The following is a 20,825-nucleotide window of genomic DNA, read 5'->3' as shown; positions in this document are numbered from 1 at the left end:
TTTTAACTCCCAGGTGCAGTATTCATAATTAAACCTATTATGGTTTAATGTCAGGAATACTAGCCAGCTGGGATAGGCACACTGTGGGATTAGATAGCTAATCCCATGTGTGCTGGTTAGGAACACACCAAGCAAAGAATGTTTTCCTAAGGGGGATGTTCTAAGGCTGGGGGCCCCGTCCATCAGCTTCCAACCTTTTTGCTGCTATGACACATGATAAATAATGTTTGCCAGCACAACTGGTCCCAGTTTCTCATGATTCATACATGCTTCCCTTCTCTCCAGGAATCTCTCGAGAAGGACACCGAATGAGACTGGCATTATTAAGAAGATGCCCTTGACCTTGACCTAATTTATTTTCAAACTTCAGTGTTTCCACTATTATTTGTAATGTGTGTGTGTGTGTGTGTGTGTGTGTGTGTGTGTGTGTGTGTTGTTTTATCATACCACACAACGGAACTTGCCAAGCCAGTGTACCAGAATCCTGTGCTTGAGAACCAGGAACGTGGACCCTCAGGATCGCAAAGGATCCTCCCCCATGACAGGCTGGACAGATTAGGACCAAGACGATGCCTTCCAGGGTACCTGGGTGGCTCAGTCGGTTACGCAGCTGGCTTCAGCTCAGGTCATGATCTCATGGTTTGCGGGTTTGAGCCCTGCACTGGGCTCTGCACTGACAGTGTGGAGCCTGCTTGAGATTCTCTCTCTCTTTTTCTCTCTCTGCCCCTCCCCCACTTGCACTCCCAAAAATAAATAAACAAAGTTAAAAAAAAAAAAAGGTGGTGTCTTCCATGGCCTTACAGGTGTAGGTACACGAGCAAGGTGAGTTATGAGCATGCCGGCCAGAGTCTGGGAAATACTAGCTAGTTGGTTGGATACACTTGTGATGAATAACATGCAATCTTGAAACATCTGGTTAGACATTTTTTCCCAAGAGTGAAGAAAAGGCTTTAAATCAAATTAATAAAAAACATAAGCTAATTCCTGGGAATTTTTGGATTCTGGTCCAAAAGGATTCTTCAGGAGATTATAGGAGGAGTCAGGGTGACCTGTGCTGCATTCCGTTTAAAGTTTGTGGGCAGCCTGGAGTCCCGACGGGAGACTTCACAGAGAGGCACCAGGGGCCTCAGCTTAGCTTGCCCTCCTGTGCTGCTCAGGCCTGTGGGCACACACACGTCCTGAGACAGGTCCCCAGGGCCTCCTGCAGTCTCAGGAGATGTGGGACAGCCTCGCAGTGACCTGTGCTCTGAAATGACCACATTCCAAGCACGCTTGCTCCTTTCTTACTCCCTCCTGAGCACTTGTGAGCAGTGAGCCGTATCTGCCCAGTGGGCCCTCTCAGGCCTGAAGGGCTTCTGTGAGTGCGTGGTACCAGCCGAAGCTGGCCCATCACCTCTCCACAGTACAGCCTGTGAATGGCCGTGGAAAAATGGCAGCTCTTCTTGCCAGATGCTTCTTCGGCCTCTTTCTAGTGCTTTTAATGAGGGACGATAGCACTGTCAGCCAAGCAAATCAAAAAGAACAATGGGCTATTTCTCCCTTAACTCTCAATGGGATGGGGGGGGGGGGTGGCTAGATAATGGTACAGTTCCTGGCTCCGTGGCACACAGTACATAGTACATAAAAGATCCTCAGTCCCTAATTATTACAACTAATGACCAACTAACTTGTTAAACACCTCGAGGCATAGTCGCAAAAAGCATGGGCTGATATGCAGTGTATTTTTGGAATAGTGATTCTGGTGTGGGCAACTTCAGTGTCACTCCTGCGACCCTCTCAAGGATCATAGCAAGAAAACCATAACCAACTGCACTGACTCTCAGGAGGCCGCATCCCAAAACGTGGCCACAGCAGCCGATTTTAGTACACACTGAAGAAAATGCCAATACAGTCGGGGAAAATCTGAGACAACAGGATAGACATGTGTGTCTCTGTCCTCACATTGACATAAACCCCCAAACTCAGCAAATAGATTTTGCTTCCTATGGCACCGATTTTCCAGCACATTGTACTGTGAATTTCAAGCCCCCAGGAAAGAAATCTAAGGGATGTTTTGACTGCACTCCTGGTTTGGGGTCATTCTGTGATTGTTTTTCTTACCTGTTGCCGAATTTCTTCCTCCATTTTCACAGGTGAGCCCAATTCTGCAACTTGTTTGACACCTTCGCTCGCATATCCTCCGTACTCCCATAGCACGTAATTCTTGGAGTGGGATCCACCAATGATTGCAGACCAGTGATTGGCCCGACCTGGGAAAGCCAATCAGAATGCAGGTATCAGTGTGGCTGTGGCTAATGCACGAGTCCCTTAAATGTGGCAAAGAAAGTGTAATTGGACAATTATTCAACCAGCACCGGCTAAGCCCCCACTCTGTGTTAGGCCCTGTGCTATTCAGGGATGAATAAAACCATTGCTGTAAACAAGAAGGTCTTGGGAATATGCAGACAGGACAACAATAGACAGAAATCATTCTGGGTTTCAGGGAAGGGTTGAAGCGAGACTTTTAAAGGCTGATCAGATTTGTAAGACTGAATAGAGAGGAGAGGCTATTTCTGGCAGACTCAGAACCATTAAATAACACTGTGTGTTTGGGGAGCCATAAGTAATTTAGCATCGCTGTGTCACCAACTGTCAGGGGAGAGGTAGGAAATGATGCCAGGGAGGTAGAAAGGAGCCTGCTCATGGATGGCTCTGCCTCGCATGCCTCAGGAGTTTGGATGCCATTTGAAAGGGTCTGAAATCACTGAAGGGTCCTGAGCAGGGGAATGGCGTATTCGCAGTTGAATTTTAGATAAGTCATCTAGGCAGCCGTGTGAAGAATGCATTAGAGGGAGCAAAAGGGGAGTGTGGGGCTGTGGGGGGAGAGCAAGGAGCAAAGGGTAGAGGGAATGAGTGTGGGCTTGGGAAGCTCTTGGAAATAAGCATGGTTGGCTTTGAGCTGGCTTTTCTGTGCCTTCCAGGATGAGGGGTAGGCAGACTAGCCACGGGAGAGGATGGGGAAAGGTGGTCTGGGTATGTGGAAGGGACTGGTCCACAGCGGTCTGGTGAGGATCACAGGGGAGGGCGCCTACAGGAGGGAAGGGTGATGTGGTGAAGAGGATGACATCAGGGTGACGTGGATGAACGAGGAGGGAGGTGCAGGAGGGAACCAATGGGTGATGTGGGGGGAGAACAGAACAAGATCTGGACAGGACCAAGGCAAAACTGACTGAGGGGTTTTCCAAGTGCCAGGGGGAGGAGGGAGAGGAACGGAGAGTCAACATCAGCACTTCACTGGGTTTGTTTCTGCCTGTGATGAGTATTGATGTATATATATGTGTGTATGCTGGTTAATGAACATATAGTCCATCATAAGACCAGGCCAGTTCTCAGCCATTCTTTGGTTGGTTAATAAAGTCCTGAGTTAAAGGACATTTTCAGGCATAGTGAGGAGGAAAACTCGAACTGGGTGGACACAAGTAACAACTGCAGCTCACTCCCCTGTGGCCCGGGGTGACAGAACTCTCTGCTTTACTCTACCACGTAAGAAAACCATTCTGAACAGGGCCAGATCCGGTTTACACGAGCTCCCTGCTACCCCAGAGCCCTCTGCTCCAGGCGCCCATCAAGAACACGGGCACAAAGCCACCCTCCCAGCCTGCTGAGGGCTGCCATGCCCTGCCCCAGGCACATGATGTCACTGTGTAAGCCTGCCCAATCGCCTGCTCATTATTTCCTACACATCAGGGAAATGCAAACCCCGTGTTCATCCATCATTTCCCTAGAGAAGACAGATGGATATGCTGCCAGCTTTTTCTGTAACTCACTTCCTGGGTGAGGAGACTCTCCTGGTTGTCATCTAAGCCAAGAGCACTACTTATGTAAGGCCAAGGCCTGGGAGCCACATGTGACCTTTGGTTCACACTGTGAACACAGGGAGACCAGCTTCAGCGTCTCTTGCTTCTTCTGCCTTGTTCTACCAAAATGCCCCCTTTTCCCAGACCCATCCTGCCTGCAATTCTGCACCTCAGGGGCTTAGCACATGCTGTTACCTCTATGCTCTCCTCCTGCCTGGCTTGGCCAACTCTCATCCCTCCTTCATGACTTACCCAGAATCCCCCAGGAGTCCCCAGACTGACCTAAGCCTTGTCTCCCGTCTCCCCATAGCACAGATAACATTTATGATCACTGTTACATGTCTGTTTCCCCACCAGACTACAACCTCCCTGAGGAGACCTGTCCTCAATGCTGTCCCTAGTGCCTAGCACTGTGTCTGATGCATTGAGAATGCTTAGCCCATGTTTTCAAAAGCATTTCACCCAAACAGTCGAAGGGGAAGGTGGCAGTATATGTGCTCGAAGCATTTTGGAGCAGGCTTGCACAGATTTGATTCAATATGATTAAATTCAAGTTTCAGCTCAGCAGAGTTCCTGACACCTATTGGGCTAACACACTCAGCTAACCCGCATGCTGTTAAAAAACAAACACCAAGCAGCAACGAAAAAGAGAGGCATTGGTCTTACAAGGACTCAAATGCTAGCATTGCCACTTTCTAGCTATGTAAACTTGGTCAAATTCCAATTACTTTATTTCCCTGAGTCTCGGCTCCTTCCTCTGTAATTCAAAGATGATAATGCCTATCTCACTGACCTATTATAAGAATTAAATTCAATTTTTAAAAGATGAGATAATATATGAAATCGCTACTGGCACACAATAGGCACTCAATAATTATAGTTTCCTCCTTTCCTGGTTGTTAGGGAGGCTACAAAATGAGTAAAACAAGAAAGCTGCCTTTTATTCAGTATAGGCGATAAGAAATCTATGTACTATGGAATAAGAGAATAGGAATGAGCACAATCATAGGGAGATGAGGGGATGGACCCAGATGGGTCTTTCTGATTTATTCATTCAACTTCCATTTACTATGTGCCAAGCACAGTGGCAGGTCCTGGACACTGACAGGAATTGGATAAGGTGCTTGCCCTGGAGGGACTCACGGCCTGGGGGTGGGGAAACAGATGGTTCAGCAGATTACTCACAATCCAGCATGGTCAGGGATATTATAGAAACAAGATCACAGAGCAGAGAGGATGGAGCAGGCAACTCCAAAGTCCCCAAATCCAAGGAATCAAAGTCTAAAGGCATGAGTGCAGAGAGGCAGGTGTCGCAAGAGTGGGATCTGTCTTTGTGGTTCCTTACACTTGAATAAAATGTCATTGTACCAGTTCGACTTTCTGATCAATTTAGTTGTTAGTTTCCTACAATGGTCTTGCAACATATCACATTAAATCAAATTCCAATCCACTGAATGACATCAACCATATAACAGATATCTGCAAGGCACTAGGCCAGGGGCAGGGACCAGACTTCTCCCTGGGGAGACAAGGCAGGTACCCATGGAAAACAATCCACAACATTAGAAAGGGTGATGACTTCAGGTGAATGGCAGTCACTCAGGTGCAGAATGGTACAGGAAGAGAGGCACTGGTGACCAAGAGCCGGAAGAAGTGGGCTCCAGGCCTCTACGCATGACCATGAATCAGTCATTCACTCTCTCAGAGCCTCAGTTTACCTTTTAAAGATAGGGGTAATAATTACTAGCTGGACTATCTACCAGAGTTGTACAAATTAATTGGGCTGGTTTTGGAAAGAACTACGAAAACTTTAAAGAACCACACAATGCAAAGGTCTTGGTACTATTATGGATGGAAAGAATTATGGGAATTTGCAAGGGGAATCTAAAAGAATATGGAAGATCATTGAGACTGTCCAGTGGAAGGAGGCTCCCATGGGAAGATTGGCAGGACAGGAGGAGCAGGGGTTCTGATAATGACATACATATGAGGATTAAACACCTATGAGGTGTCAGGTGTAATGCTTTCGTAGGTGTAATCCTCACTACAACCTCATTCTCACTTTATAGATAAGAAAACTGAGACCTAGAGATGTTAAGGAACCTGCCAAAGCTCACAAAGCTAGCAAGGGTCAAAACTGGTGTTCAAACCCAGGTCTGCCTGACCTCAGAGCACACGTTCTTTTCCCTACATCCCACCGAGAGGTCAGGAAATAGAGGAGACTATTTGGTGGACTTGAGGTAGAGAAGGCAAAGAGATAAGATGAAGGAGAAAGTCAGGACTGGGTCAAGAAGGATACTGAGTGCCCACTGTGAAAGGAGGGAAACATGACGGAAGTTTCTTTCTGGGAAGAATCAAATGCCAATACTTAGCATGTATTGACCCTTCACTACGTGCCAGGCTACACTATCTATATTTTGAGTAAGCACTCAAAGAAGAAGAAGAGGAAGAAGAAGAAGAAGAAGAAGAAGAAGAAGAAGAAGAAGAAGAAGCAGCAGCAGAAGGAGAAGGAGAAGGAGAAGGAGAAGGAGAAGGAGAAGGAGAAGGAGAAGGAGAAGAAGAAGAAGAAGAAGAAGAAGAAGAAGAACAACAACAACAACAACAACAACAACAACAACAACTTCCTTGATAAAGAGGCTATAAGAATTCCCATTTTTCACATGTGGAAACCCAGACTCAGAGAAGTTAAGTGAGCTAACCCAAGATCAAAGAGTAGATGAGTGAGGACACTGGGATTCAAGGTCAAATCTGTCTGGTGCCAGAGCCGCGCTCTCCACTCCACCACACCACGTCCAGGATGTGCCCAGTGTTGGGAAGGGAGAAGGCCCAGAGTGAGGAGACACCGCAACAATTCCTGCGTGCGTTGTGTAGGGTTTGAATCTGGGAACAGCAGAGAGGAAACAGAAACACAGGATCAGAGGTATGAGCCAATAAGAGGGAAGACTGGACAGTCTTTGGGAGGCAGTTTGGTGAAGTAGTTAAAGCTCTGGTTTTTGAATCAGATCACTGTGTGTTCTAGGCTCAGTTCTGAAGCTCACTTCTAGATAGGATATGTCAGTAATCACTCTTAACCTCATTTTCTTCCTCTGGATATTGATATGACCAGTCTCCTGGTGTGGTTCTGAGGCTGAAGTCCACGAAGTCATGACTAGTGGCTGGAACATAAAATGGGCTTGATAAATATTAGCCAGTCAAATTAAATGTGAATAGGATGGGGCAAATCCAGACAGGTTTCTGGAAGGCATGGGAAGTAAAAAAGATCTGAGCAGGTGGTTGGAAGGCAGCTTGCTTTAGAATTGGTGGGTAGAGATGACAGAATGACAGATACAAGGTCCTGAAACTGAAAGAAAAAACAGGAGGGAATCATCTAAATGGGACTCAGTAGTCTGGGGCCTGAGAATGAGGTGGTTAGCACATCCACTTAGCTGGGACATACAGAGGTTCAGCACTGGCCCCAGCACCCTCCAGGAAATAAGGGAGGAAAGAGAAGGAGAAACCCCAGGTATCAGGAAGCCTGGGGATAGGGAGACAAGGTACATACTTGTGGCTTTCTTAAAGGAATACTTAGGAAGGCTACAGCTGAGGTCCTTGGTGAAACTCTAGGGCTTTAGTCTTGAGGGAAGGGGCAGGGGCAGAGAAACGAAGACTATTGCTAACCTCTTTGGCTCTCAGATAAGGCTACACAGCTCTTTAGTTTTAGCACGCCTCTCTCTGGCTCCAGCAGTATTCTAGCGGCCTACACATACCTGGGTCCAGGTGGAAAGCTGGGAGGAGGAAATGATCAGACATGCGAGTTTGAGATACTGATAGCCAACCAGGTGCATTTGTGTGAAAAGCCCCTCCAAAGAGATATACTGAATATATGTGCAGTAACCTCACTTCTGACACTTCTTCTGTTGTCATTGCTGGTGCTAAATCACCAGTGATGCCTACATTCACAATGATGCCTAAAAGACCATTACTGATGAAAGAAGAACCATGTCTGGCTTTTTGTCTTATGCAGAAGGCGGCATGTTATATGTACACGGATTCTGTGAAGTGTTCTGTGCATGACAGGTATTCAGTAACAGCCCAGATTTCCTAGCCTACTTTGCCAGTGGCTGCATTCCCTTGCCAATCTCAGTCCTGCAGAAAGTCATCCATATAATTCCTTGACATAACATTCATGGCGCTTCACTGGAGAATGTCCTACAACCTCAGTGTCTACATTGCTACAAACTCCCATTACCCAACCTCAGCCTCACCCAATGTATCTCAGCAAATCTTTGGGTTTTAGCCCTGGATGGGTCCTTATGGATCTGCTGAACCAGAGCTTCTCCAATCCCTAAGTTCCAGACACTTCTCGTCCTTTCATCTCTAAATGGACAACCTTCTCACTTAACTCCTCTGAGAAGACCAAGGTTAACCCAACCACAGACTTATCTAGGCATCATGTAGCCAGTGACCAACTGAAAAATGCTGTGGACCTGCCAGCCCTATTCATAAAAGTTGTCTTGGATCTCACTTCCCTTTTGCCCTTGGTATTCTCTCCCTGGGCTCAGTTCCAGAATCTGCTTGGGGTTTCGATGCCTTGGATTCAGCTACAGAACTTGGCTCCTCTGGGTTTGCCCCTGGGTGCTGCCCAGAACGCAGCTGGTACTTGCCCTCTGGCTCTTCATGTGCTTGGCTACTTCAGGAACTCACTCTGACCAAGCTATTCTGTTTTTCAGGATCCCATCCCAGTATGGCCTCCTGGAAAAAACCCTGCATGGGGAGATCTGTCAATTTGGCCAGAAATTCCTCAACTTTCTATCTTTCTGCCTTCTTAACTCAGCTAGTCTTTTTTTCTTTCCTTAAGGTCTTAAGGAAAGTGTCACGTTTCCATTCTAGGGAAAACCCTTGCACTGACACAATTGTTGTATCCTTTTGCGTTTCCTCTGAGGCTTCCAATAATAATATTCTATTCTATTAATTCATTCACTAAATAAATGTTTACTAGGAATACTATATGCTAGGTTAGAAACCAGCGAGCCACAGCCCACTGCCTGTTTTTTTTTTTCCAATGAAGTTTTATATTTCACAATTATTTATGTGTTGTTCATGGCTGCTTTCCTGCTACGGTGGCAGAGTTGAGTAGTTATAACAGAAACTGTCTGGCCTGCAAACTGTAAAATATTTACTATCTGGTCCTTCATAGAAAAAGATTGACAAAATCTGTGCTAGGCCCTGGAGTCTCTGAGCAGAATCAGACTTAGTCCTGCTCCTTAAGATGTTCAGTCTGGAGGATGCGGGGAAGGTATGGAAGACAGGTCACAACAGGCAATTACAATGAAGTGTACATAATATAGCTTGGATAAAGGCAAAGCAGAGTGACACAATAGCACACATGAGGGATATTTAACCCAGACTGTACTAGAGAGAGCTTTCTGGAGGAGATGACAGCTGAGCTACCTTCTAAAGGATAAGTGGGAGTTGACAAGGCAATTAAAGGGAAAGGGGAGGGTATTTTTGTAGAAGGGCCAGTATGTGCAAAAGCATAGCATATCAGAAAGCCAGGAGTACATGTAAAACACAAGGTAGGTCAAAGTGAAGAGAGAGAGAGAGAGAGAGAGAGAGAGAGAGAGAGAGAGAGTGTATTTGTAAAGAAGGGATGATCAGTGAGGAAGCCAGTTAGCCAGGCATATCAGAAGGGATATGAATGTCTTAATAAAAAGTTTTTATCTTGAAGGCAATGTGAAGTAGAGAAGACAATAGGATAGTTTTATCTATAGACAACCTCCAAATTTATACATGCTAACACAACTTCTGCTTCTGACTCTGAAGGAATAAATGGCACTGGGCTAGCCCTCTCAATATAAGTGACTATAAAATCAGGTAAAATATGTGAAGCACCAATTTTCAGATGTTAGAAAATAGACAGCAAAAATACCGTGACCCTTGAGATAAGGGAAAGAGGTGAGCCCTATGTTTGTCCTGGGCATTTTCTGGTCTGTGGTATAGGAAGGTGGAAGACAGCAGAGCATGACAGTCTGGCTCAGCTGAGGAGGCAAAGACAGGAACCTGAAGATGCTGAGGTCGATGGGTAAGAATATACTAGTAAGAATGCCACAAAGGAGGAACTTCATAAATATGCATAGGAGTCCCTTTACGTCTTTGCCCAAACACTAAGCTGTACATGGGCAGGACAGAACTTCACAAGCCTGGGAAATATAGCTACTGAGGAGCTAAGAGCTGAATGGAGAGTGCAGAAGTCACACAATGCTGAAGATGTAGGACTTCCAACTATCCATATTTGAGAAACCTTGCTGGCCATTCTGGGCATTCACAATTTATATTTGTGGAAAAGCCACAACTTAGGAGAAAAATACTTTCGAACTACAGTAAGGGCTACTCTGGACTCACCTTAAGAAAGCTTAGAAAACAAGCCTCAAAAGTGAAAGAAGTAGATATACCAGTAAATTAACCATCTGCTAGATCAAAACTCCTTTCTCTTTAGAAGAAGATAACAAATTCAGTTACTCACCAATTTCCATCATACAATAAAAAATTACTAACAAGTACAGAAGCAAGAAAATATGACCTATAATCATGAGAAAAAACAGCCAAAAGAAAGACTTCTTGAGATGATGGGTATGTCAGGATTACCACACAAAGACCTTAAAACACCTACTCTCAGGTTGAAGGACTTAAAGGAAGAGATGGACATAATGGCTAAACAGATGAGGACTCTGAGCAGAGAAAGAAACTATTTTTAAAAACCCAGTGGAAGTTCTAGACCTGGAAAATATAATATCTGTATTCGGGTATGGCAAAGAAAAAGGTCTATAAACTTAAAGACAGGGTGATAGAAACAATTTAAAATGAAACAGAGAGAAAAACCTAAAAAAAAAAAAAATGAACTAGAGTCTCAGTGATCTTTGGAACAACAATGAGTTGTTTAATATAAGGGTTATTGGAATCCCAGAAGGAGAGGATAGGGAGATTAGGTATAAAAATATTTAAAGAAATAATGCCTGAAATTACCCCAAATTTGATGAAAATATCAACGTATGGATCCAAGAAGCTCAATAAACTGCAAACATGATAAAAACAAAGAAAATTATATCTATCCACATCATAATAAATTAATGATAATTAGAGAAAATAAAAAAGTCTTAAAAGCAGCCAGAGCCAATAAGACACATTACAATCAGAAAAACAAAAATAAGAATGACTGCTGGCTTCAAAAATAAGACAAACCAGAAGACAATGAAATGACAACTTTAAAGTTCTTAAAGAAATAAAAAACAGTCAATCTTGAATTCTATATCCTGCAAAAATATCCTTCAAAAATGAGGGTGAAATGAAACACTTTTTTGATGAATGAAACCTGAGTGAATATATTAATATATTACCAGCATGCCTGCAGTATATGAAATACTAAAGGACTTCTGGTTGAAATGAAATGAAAATAGATGTAAACTCAGATCTACATAAAGGAATAAAGAGTGCTAGAGATGGCAAATACATGGGTAAACTCCACCTTTAATCTCTTTTTCACTGAGGAGCTTCTCCCTTGAAGTAAAGAGGTTCATATTTTCTCATTCTGAGTGAAAAAAATTTTTTTTCCTGTCCCCGTTGTCTTCCCACAAAGTCTATCTTTTGTCTTTCCCACACTCCCAGGCTTTTTGGGAAAGTTAAGCTGACTGTTTCCATTTCCTCTCCTTGAACTCTTTCCTCAGATCTTTGCAACCTGATGCTGAGCTCTCACCTTAGCTCATTTATTCCACCAAGCCTCTGAAACCTTGATTTTTGCTCCCTTCTATTCCCACAGTTGGGCAATTGCTGGGGCAATCAGAAGAAAATTACTGTTGGGGTCCTGGGTGGATCAGTCGGTTAAATGTCAGCTCTTGATTTCAGCTCAGGTCATGATCTCACAGTTTGTGAGTTCGAGACCCATACTGGGCTGTGTGGAATTCTCTCTCTCTCCCTCTCTCTCTACCTCTCCCCCACCCAGAAAGAAGAAAATTACTGTCTGCTTTATTTCTCTTTAGAAAATAAAGTATATTTTAGGGACACCCAGGTGGCTCAGTTAGTTAAGTGTCCAACTTTGGCTCAGGTCATGATCTCGCAGCTCGAGGGTTCGAGCCCCCTGCTGGGGTCTGTGCTGACACTGAGACTGCTTTGAATTCTGTCTCTCTCTCTCTCTCTCTCTCTCTCTCTCTCTCTCTCTCTCTCTGCCCTTCCCCTGCTCATGCTCTCTCTTTCTGTCACCCAAAAATAAACATTAAAAAAAAGAAAAGATTTTTTAAATTCAATAAAAATTATCATTTTAAATGTATTCTTTAGCGAGTTTTGACAAATGCATGCAATCATGTAACCAATCACAATACAAAATATTTCTACAAAATATCACCACGTGTCCCTTTGTACTCAACTGCAGTCCTCCATCCCCAGCCCTTGGCAATTTATGATCTGTTTCTGGTCTCTATAGTTTTGCATTTTTTAGAATATAGTATAAATGAACTCATATAGTATGTAGCCCTTTGAGTTTGGCTTCTTTAACTTAGCATAGTTTTGACACTCATCCATGCAGTTATATGGATCAGTTTATCCTTATTTCAAATATGAATATCCTACTGGTTCAAGGTCATCATTAGGCTCCTGTTTCCACCATTTACTAGTGTGTGACCTTGAACAAACTTCCCAAATTTTTTAAGACTCAGTTTCCTTTTCTGTGGGAAAGTGAAAATAACAATAGTGCCTACATTCTAGGCTTGTTACAGGTATCATAGAAGGAAATCCATATAAAAATAGTACAGTTCTTGGTACATAACATTCAATAAATGGTTACTTATTCTTAAATTTTTTAATGTTTATTCATTTTATTTTTGAGAGAGAGACAGAGAGAAAGAGAGAGAGAGAGAGAGAGAGAGAGAGAGAGAGAGAATGAATATGAGTGGGAGAGGGGCAGAGAGAGTCAGAGACAGAATTCGAAGGAGGCTCTAGGCTCTGATCTGTCAGCACAGAGTCTAACGTGGAGTTCAAATTCATGAGCTGTGAGATCACGACCTGAGCTGAAGTTGGATGTTCAACCACTGAGCCACCCAGGCACCCCAAATAAATGGTTACTTTTAATATTGATATCCCATTTCTCCAGGGAAGGTAGAGATTGGGAACAACCTGGAGCATTCACAGGATCTGTCTATTAGGGTAAGGCAAGGTCTTACAGGATAGCTGAATTTTGTAAGTAGTATGGTTAGCTTAGTTGTGGTTCCAGTGGCAGTCAGCACTGAGGGGGTGGGGGGTGCAGAAGTCCATTGGGTGGGTGGAGCAAGTGGCAGGAAAATAGCAGCAGAATGAGTCAGGTGTACAGACAGAAGTTCCCAGAAACAAGCAGCAGAGCCCTGACACAGGCTTATCGTCAGGGTTCATGTTCTATTTTCTGGAGGCTGACAGATAAGCAGTGGCAAGTGTGAGAACACAGTCATCCTGTCAGTGAGTGTCCACCTCCAGTGTACTGTGCTTCTTTCCATTTACTGCCTCAAGGCCTTCTCTGAAGCTCTGAAAAGACTTGGCCAGCAACCAAGTGCCTGGAGTGCAGGGAAGTTAGTGCTCCTGGAGACAATCCCCAGCCTGTGGAGGGGTGGGTGCTCATGGACAATGCTGGAAGGCATCCTGTACACTTTTCAGAGGTGTACTGATGCCCATGACTTCGAAATACACTCTTTGGTTGATTCTTCCTTCTCCCTTCTCCCTTGTCATTCTATCCCAGTCCTTTCACTCCCGCTTCCTTCACCTTCTATATGAACTACCTACACCAAAGTCCTTTCCTCAGGCTCTGCTTTTGGGGAAATTAGACATGACTCATTCAACTAAGATCACGTGTTTGGGCACAGAGATCCATAAAATAACAGTCTGGAGGTTAGACAAGAACCAGCTGGGCTACTCTTCCTGTTTCTGGAAGCAGAGTAATAGTTTTATAGAATAAAAATGATCCTTCAACACCCCACCACCCAAAGCTATGGGTGTTGATTCTGTTGTTGTCATCATAATTGTTGCCATTGTTATCACTATAGATATCATTATTACAACCACTAGCATTTACTGAGCACCTTCCCTGCAACAGGAACTTCGTAGGCATTAGCTGACATCCCTCCATTCTCACAACGGTCCTTCTAGGTAGGTCGGTTACCAGCCCCATGTTATGGATGAGGGAACTGAGCTACTAGTAAGTGCCAGAGCTGAAATTATGAGCAAGTCTGTCAAACTTGAGGCTATGCCTTTTCTACTCCACCGGGGATTCACACCCTCAGCCAAGTCCAGGTTTAGTTAGGAGGTCATTCTGATGTCATGCATGGCTGTCACCAGAATCGGCTCTTGGGGTAGGGATGCCAGGGGACAAGTAGGGTGGTACCTGTCCAATGCCCCAGGCAACAAATGAAAGTATTTGCTCTTGATGTTCATAAATCTCTGCTTTCTTTGAATTCAGTCTTTCCAGCCCAATTTTTCTGAACTTCTGGCCCCTGATGTATTTGATATCTTTAAAACCTAGCCCATTATCTGATTCTCATCTTGGAGATAAAAACCATAATCTCAGGGCACCACCAACCTCCTATCCTCATTGCTACTCTAGAATCTGCTTATATGTTTATTGTGCACTGACAAATAGCACTGGAGTTATATTTTTAGAAAAAGGAACTTTATTTAAAAGTGTCCTTCCCAGCTGACTTTTCTACATAAATATCGTTATATATGGGAGAGAGGCTATATTTCTGGACAACTTCCAAATGTTTACTACAACATTAACACCTGAGTTTGAAGCCTCAGGGAAGGAACTGTAGCACTTTGGATGATAAATTCTAGCAATGTTTATCTAATTTAAAAAATCTAGGAGCTTGTATTTAAAAACTTAGCAGGAGCAGTAAATAACCACTTTGTGGTTTAGAGTTTAGCAAAAAGAATGGACTTCTCCCATCCCGATTAGTTCATTTTTCAGGTTTGAATCTTAACTGTTGCCTAAACTCTGTAAGTAAGTAAGTAAGTAAGTAAGCCAATACTCTTCTGTGTTTCTAACTTTTTAGGTAATAGATAGAAGAGGTAGTGAGAAATAGGAATTATTCAGCATATGTTTGTACCAGGTGCTTTTGTATGTTATTATCCAATTTACATTTCAATCCTATTTCATTGATGAGGAAAGGCTCCGAGAAGATCTGTACCTTGTCATTGGACACATTCTCAGTGAGTGGTTGAACTGGGATTTGGCTCACAATTGCTTTGTTTTTAGGAAGACTTTTTGCATTGTCAGTGAGAGAGAAGATAGAAGTCCCAGGGGAAAGTTTGTTAAGCTAATAATAGAAGCAAAGCCTATTGAATCAAGTCTATATATAGGATAAAAAGGGGGGTCAGGCGGGGGTAAAAAATTCCACCTCAAAATTGAAGGGAAAAGTGTAGACAGAACTCCAGTCTCATTCGTGAGTGTAGATGTAGAAACTTCAAACAAAATATTAACAGATGCTATATCCCGTTATACTATATCACAAACATGTAGAGTTTATTCCAGGAATACAATGGTGGTATAGCATTCAAAATTCAATCACTATAATTCATCACATTAAAAGAAAAAAAGAAAAACTATATGTATATCTTCATAGATACAGAACAATCATTTGATTGCATTCAATATCCATTCGTGATAAAAAAAAAAACACTCAGCAAACTAAGAATAGAAAATAACTTTCTTACCTGATAAAAAAAGAAATCTACAAAAGAGCTAAGGCAAAAATCATACTTAAAAATGAGATATTAAAAAGCTGTCCCCCCAAATAAATAAAGCTTTCCCCACAAGACTGGAATCAAGGCAAGAATGCCCACTATCACCAGGTTCTAACCATGAAATAAGGCAATAAAGAGAAATAGAAGGCATAATGATAAGAAGGGAATTGTTGGTGGAAGATATAATAGTATAATATTCCAAAATAAAAATTCCAAAGTAAAAATTCCAAAATAATCTGTACATAAACTAATAGAATTAAAAAGTGCATTTAGCAAGATCTCTGAATAAGAAGTCAATATGCAAGAATCAATGTCATGTCTATACACCAGCGACAAAAATTGAAAATTTAAAAAGCTGTCACTTGCAATAGTATAAAATATATAGTATCTAAGAATAAATCCAGTGAAAAATGAACAAGACCTCTTCTCCGTAGAAATCTACAAAACAGAAATCCCTATCAAAATAACACCAGCATTCTTCACAGAGCTAGAACAAGCTATCCTAAAATCTGTATGGAACCAGAAAGGACTCTGAAAAGCCAAAGCTATCTTGAAAAAGAAAACCGAAGCTGGAGGCATCACAATCCTAGACTTCAAGACATATTACAAAGCTGTAATCATCATGACAGTATGGTACTGGCACAAAAACAGACACTCAGATCAATGGAACAGAATAAAGAGCCCAGAAATGGACCCATAAATGTATGGCCAACTAATCTTTGACAAAGCAGGAAAGACTATCCAGTGGAAAAAAGTCTCTTCAGCAAATGGTGCTGGGAAAACTGGACAGCGACATGCAAAGGAATGAACCTGGACCACTTTCTTACACCATACACAAAAATAAACTTAAAATGGATGAAAGACCTAAACATAAGACAGGAAGCCATCAAAATCCTAGTGGAGAAAGCAAGCAAAAACCTCTTTGACCTCGGCCACAGCAACTTCTTACTCAACATGTCTCCAGAGGCAAGGGAAACAAAAGCAAAAAATAAACTATTGGGACCTGATCAAAATAAAAAAAGCTTCTGCACAGTGAAGGAAACAATCAGCAAAACTAAAAGACAACCGAAGGAATGGGAGAAGATATTTGCAAACGACATATCAGATAAAGGGTTAGTATCCAAAATCTACAAAGAATTTAACAAACTCAACACCCAAAATATTAATCCAGTGAAGAAATGGGCAAAAGACATGCAGAGACACTTCTCCAAAGAAGACATCCAGATGGCCAACAGACACATGAAAAAATGCTCAACATCACTCATCATCAGAGAAATACAAATCAAAACCACAATGAGATACCACCTTACACCTGTCAGAATGGCTAACATGAACAACTCAGGCAACAACAGATGTTGGCAAGGATGCAGAGAAAAAGGATCTCTTTTGTAATGCTGGTGGGAATGCAAACTGGTGCGGCCACTCTGGAAAACAGGATGGAGGTTCCTAAAAAATTAATAATAGAACTACCCTATGAGCCAGCAATTGCACTACTAGGTATTTACCCGAGGGATACAGGTATGCTTTTTCGAAGGGGTACATGCAGCCCCATGTTTATAGCAGCACTATCAACAATAGCCAAAGTATGGAAAGAGCCCAAATGTCCATCGAAGGATGAATGGATAAAGAAGATGTGGTATATATATACAATGGAGTATTACTCGGCAATCAAAAAGAATGAAATCTTGCCATTTGTAACTATGTGGATGGAACTGGAGGGTATTATGCTAAGCGAAATTAGTCAGAGAAAGACAAATATCATATGACTTCACTCATATGAGGAATTTAAAATACTAAACAGATGAACATAAGGGAAGGGAAGAAAAAATAATATAAAAACAGGGAAGGGGACAAAACATAAGAGACTCTTAAATATAGAGAACAAACAGAGGGTTGCTGGAGGGGTTTTAGGAGGGGGAGTGGGCTAAATGGGTAAGGGGCATTAAGAATCTACTCCTGAAATCATTGTTACACTTACGCTAACTAATGTGGATGTAAATTAAACAATAAATAGATTAATTAATTGAAAAATAAAAAAAAACCAATAACAACCCTTGAGGAGTTACTAGAGCAGGGGACAAAGAGACACTTATATTTTATTTCAGACACTTGTATATCATTTGAAATTTCTAAAAATAATGTTAACTATTGTAAATTAGAAAAATGAAAGAATTTTAAGAGACAAAAATTAAAAAAAAGAAATCTACAAAACATTATTGAGTGGGGCACCTGGGTGGCTAAGTCAGTTGAACACTGGACCCTTGACTTTGGCTCAGGTCATGATCTCATGGTTTGTGAGACTGAGCCCTGCATTGGGCTCTGCTGCTGGTAGTCTCTCTCTCTTCCTCTCTTTCTGCCCCTCCACTGCTTGTGCTCTCTCTCTCTCTCCCTCTCAAAATAAATAAACTTAAAAAAATCACTGAGTGAACGGAGAGCAAATGTAAATAAATGAAGTGATAGAACATATTTGTTGATTAGAAGAGTCAATAATGCAAAGTTGTCAAATATCCCCTAATTTGTCCATAAATTCAACATAATCTCAATAAAAATACTAGTGGAGTTTTTTTAAAAATAACAGTTGACATCATGATTTTAAATTTTATGCAGAAATATAAAGGACTAAGAATAGTCAAAATAGTCTGAAGAAGAATAAAGTTAGAGAACTAATGCTTCTAGATGTGAAGGATAGACAAATAAATAATGAAACAGAATGACAGAATACAGAGTCCGGAAATAGACCCACAGATATATAGTCACTTGATATATGACAAAGGTCACACTAATGCAGAAGGGAAAGGATGGGCATTCCAATAAAGGATTCTGGAAAAAAATTTTAAAATCTATCTTGACTCTTACCTCATACCATATACAATTTCAATTACAGATCAATTCAGCAAAACAATAAAACTTTTAGAAAAGAATAAAGAACAAAGTCTTTATAGCTTTGGGGCAGGCAAAGATTTCTTAAGTAAGATACAAACAGTGCTAACCATGAAGGAAAAAAAAGATCATTTGAATTATGTTAAAATTAAAACCTCTGTTCATCAAAAGATTAAAAGAGTGAAAAGGCAAATCATAGAACAGAAGATATTTGGAATACACATAACTGACTAAGGACTCTTATCTAGAATGTAAAAATAACTGCTATATATCAATAAGAAAAAGGCAGACAACTCAAGAGAAAAAAATGGTCAAAAGACTGAACAGGCACTTCAGATTTATCCAAATGACCAATAACAACACAATAGCAAAAACCAAAGAAATTCAAACTAAAATCACAATGTGATATCACTACACGTACCAGGAAAAGGACCAACAATATCAAGTGTTGGCAACGATGTAGATTACCAGATTTCTCTTGCTGTGGAAAACTGTTTAATAATCATTACTAAAGCTGGGCTATATATCTTATGACCCAGTAATTCCATTCCTAGTATGTAAAGAACAGAAATGCATACATATATTTACTAGAATACATGCACATGAATGTTTATATGGCACTATTCATAATAGTCCCATGTTGAAAACTACCCAAATGTTCATCCGTAATAGGATGGTAAAATGAAATGTGGTATATTCGTGCCATGAAATATTATACAGTGATGAGAAAGAGCAAACCAAAATTATGCACAACTACATGGATAAACTATAAAGTTGAACAAAACTATAAAGTTGAACAAAAGAACCCAAACACAAAAGAGTACCTGCTGTAAAATTCTATGTATTAGAAGTTAAGATGGCGGCTGCCCTTTGTAGGGGAGCACTGCCTGGACAAAAGGAGGCTTCTGGAGTGCCAGTAATTTTCTGATTTTTGTGCTGCTAACATGCATGTGTTAAAATGAATGGGAAACTGTGAGCTGCACATTTATGATGTAGCCACTTTATGTATGTATGTGTGCTTCAATTAAAAGTTTGCTTTTAGGGCTGCCTGGGTGGCTCAGTCAGTTGAGTGTCTGACTCTCGGTTTTGGCTCAGGTCATGATCTTGCAGTTTCGTGGGTTCAAGCCCCGCATTGGACTCTATGCTGGCAGTACAGAGACTGCTTAGGATTCTCTCTCTCCCTCTCTCTCTCTGCCTCTCTCCTGCTCACGTTGTCTCTGCCTCTCTCAAAATAAATAAATAAACTTAAAAAAACCATTTTTTAAAAAAGTTCACTTTTAAAAAGGAAGATGTGAAGGTAGAAGCAATGTTAGCTTTCTTTCACTGTCTCTCAAGGCTCACCCTGGCCTTTCCTAGGCTTGAGCTGCATTGTATTGGAATCAAAAATTTAATTCCCATGTAATGGGGGTGGTGACAGGGCAATGACAAGGGTGAGCTGTGAACTTGTAAGAGTTATTGGTGAGAGCTCAAGGCTTACCCCAGAACATTTTAAAGATCACAGGTCAGGTGCTCAGCCTGCATGGAGCCATTAGCCAGGAACTGCAAAGCTGGTATCTTTATTTTCAGATTTGACCTGTCAGGGAGGCAGCTTGGTAGAGAGAGAGCTTGCTTCCTCTTAACTCAACAAATACTCACTGGTCACATGTTATGCTCTGAATCCTGGGTCCTGGGGGTTCTGAGCCAAACCAGACAAGGGCTTTGCCTTGTCTTAGGATATTAGGGCAATGAAACATGTGAACAGGCAACTGCAATGCATCATGGAAGATGGCATGATAGGATAACCAAAAGGCTGGAGCAAAAAAGAGGGCTGCTAATCCAGAGTAGGGAAATAGAAAAGTGTTTCCAAGGCAATGGGGATTAAGCTGAGAACAAAAGTGTGGGGTGGGCAGCAGTCACCCAGATGAAGGTGATGGGGGTGAACCAGAATGTTGCAAACCCATCAAACAGCCTGTGCAAAGGCCCAGAGGTCACAATGAGCAGGGTGCTATCTGAGAATATAAGATGGGTGTGGAGTCAAAAAAAAAAAAAAAAAGCTACAGAGAGGCAAGAGATTAGGCTGGTCAGGTCTCAGTAAATTTAGCGCTATTGAAGAATTAGTCTTTTAACCCAGGCTCACATAATTAAATCCTGGATCTACCCTTCCTGGGGTGTATGACCTCGGTCAAGTCTCTTCTGCTTTGGTAGTATGAGAATTTTCTTAGTTTTGCCTTGAGTATCAGCTTTCCTTCCGATGCTTTAAAAAATACATGAAGAGGTGACTTATTTTTTTAAGGGCCTGCACATAGTAGGTGCGTGTAGGCAAGGTGGTTGATAGATGGGTGGCCAGGGCTGGTTGATAGATGGGTGGCCAGGGTTCTGTAGCAAAGGAGGACAGCA

The 20,825-nt window shown here is 42.0% G+C and overlaps 1 protein-coding gene across 5 annotated transcripts in view; it reads right to left on the bottom strand.

The window, feature by feature from the left end:
- The window catches only part of SPON1 (spondin 1), a 260,769-nt gene that overhangs the window by 111,317 nt on the left and 128,627 nt on the right, over positions 1-20,825 (bottom strand). For all 5 annotated transcript variants that reach the window (XR_007156111.1, XR_007156112.1, XM_047876856.1 and 2 more), the window contains exon 6: positions 2,101-2,249. Coding sequence is in view for 3 of the 5 variants with exons in the window: in XM_047876856.1 (XP_047732812.1) it covers positions 2,101-2,249 (149 nt within the window). In the remaining 2 variants the exon portion in view is untranslated. The remainder of the gene's footprint in view (positions 1-2,100; positions 2,250-20,825) is intronic.

The sequence above is a fragment of the Prionailurus viverrinus genome, chromosome D1, assembly GCF_022837055.1.
Source record: "Prionailurus viverrinus isolate Anna chromosome D1, UM_Priviv_1.0, whole genome shotgun sequence".
NCBI classification, from domain to species: domain Eukaryota; kingdom Metazoa; phylum Chordata; class Mammalia; order Carnivora; family Felidae; genus Prionailurus; species Prionailurus viverrinus.
The sequence above is the reverse complement of the archived record's forward strand: the minus strand, read 5'-3'. Positions and strand labels throughout refer to the sequence as shown.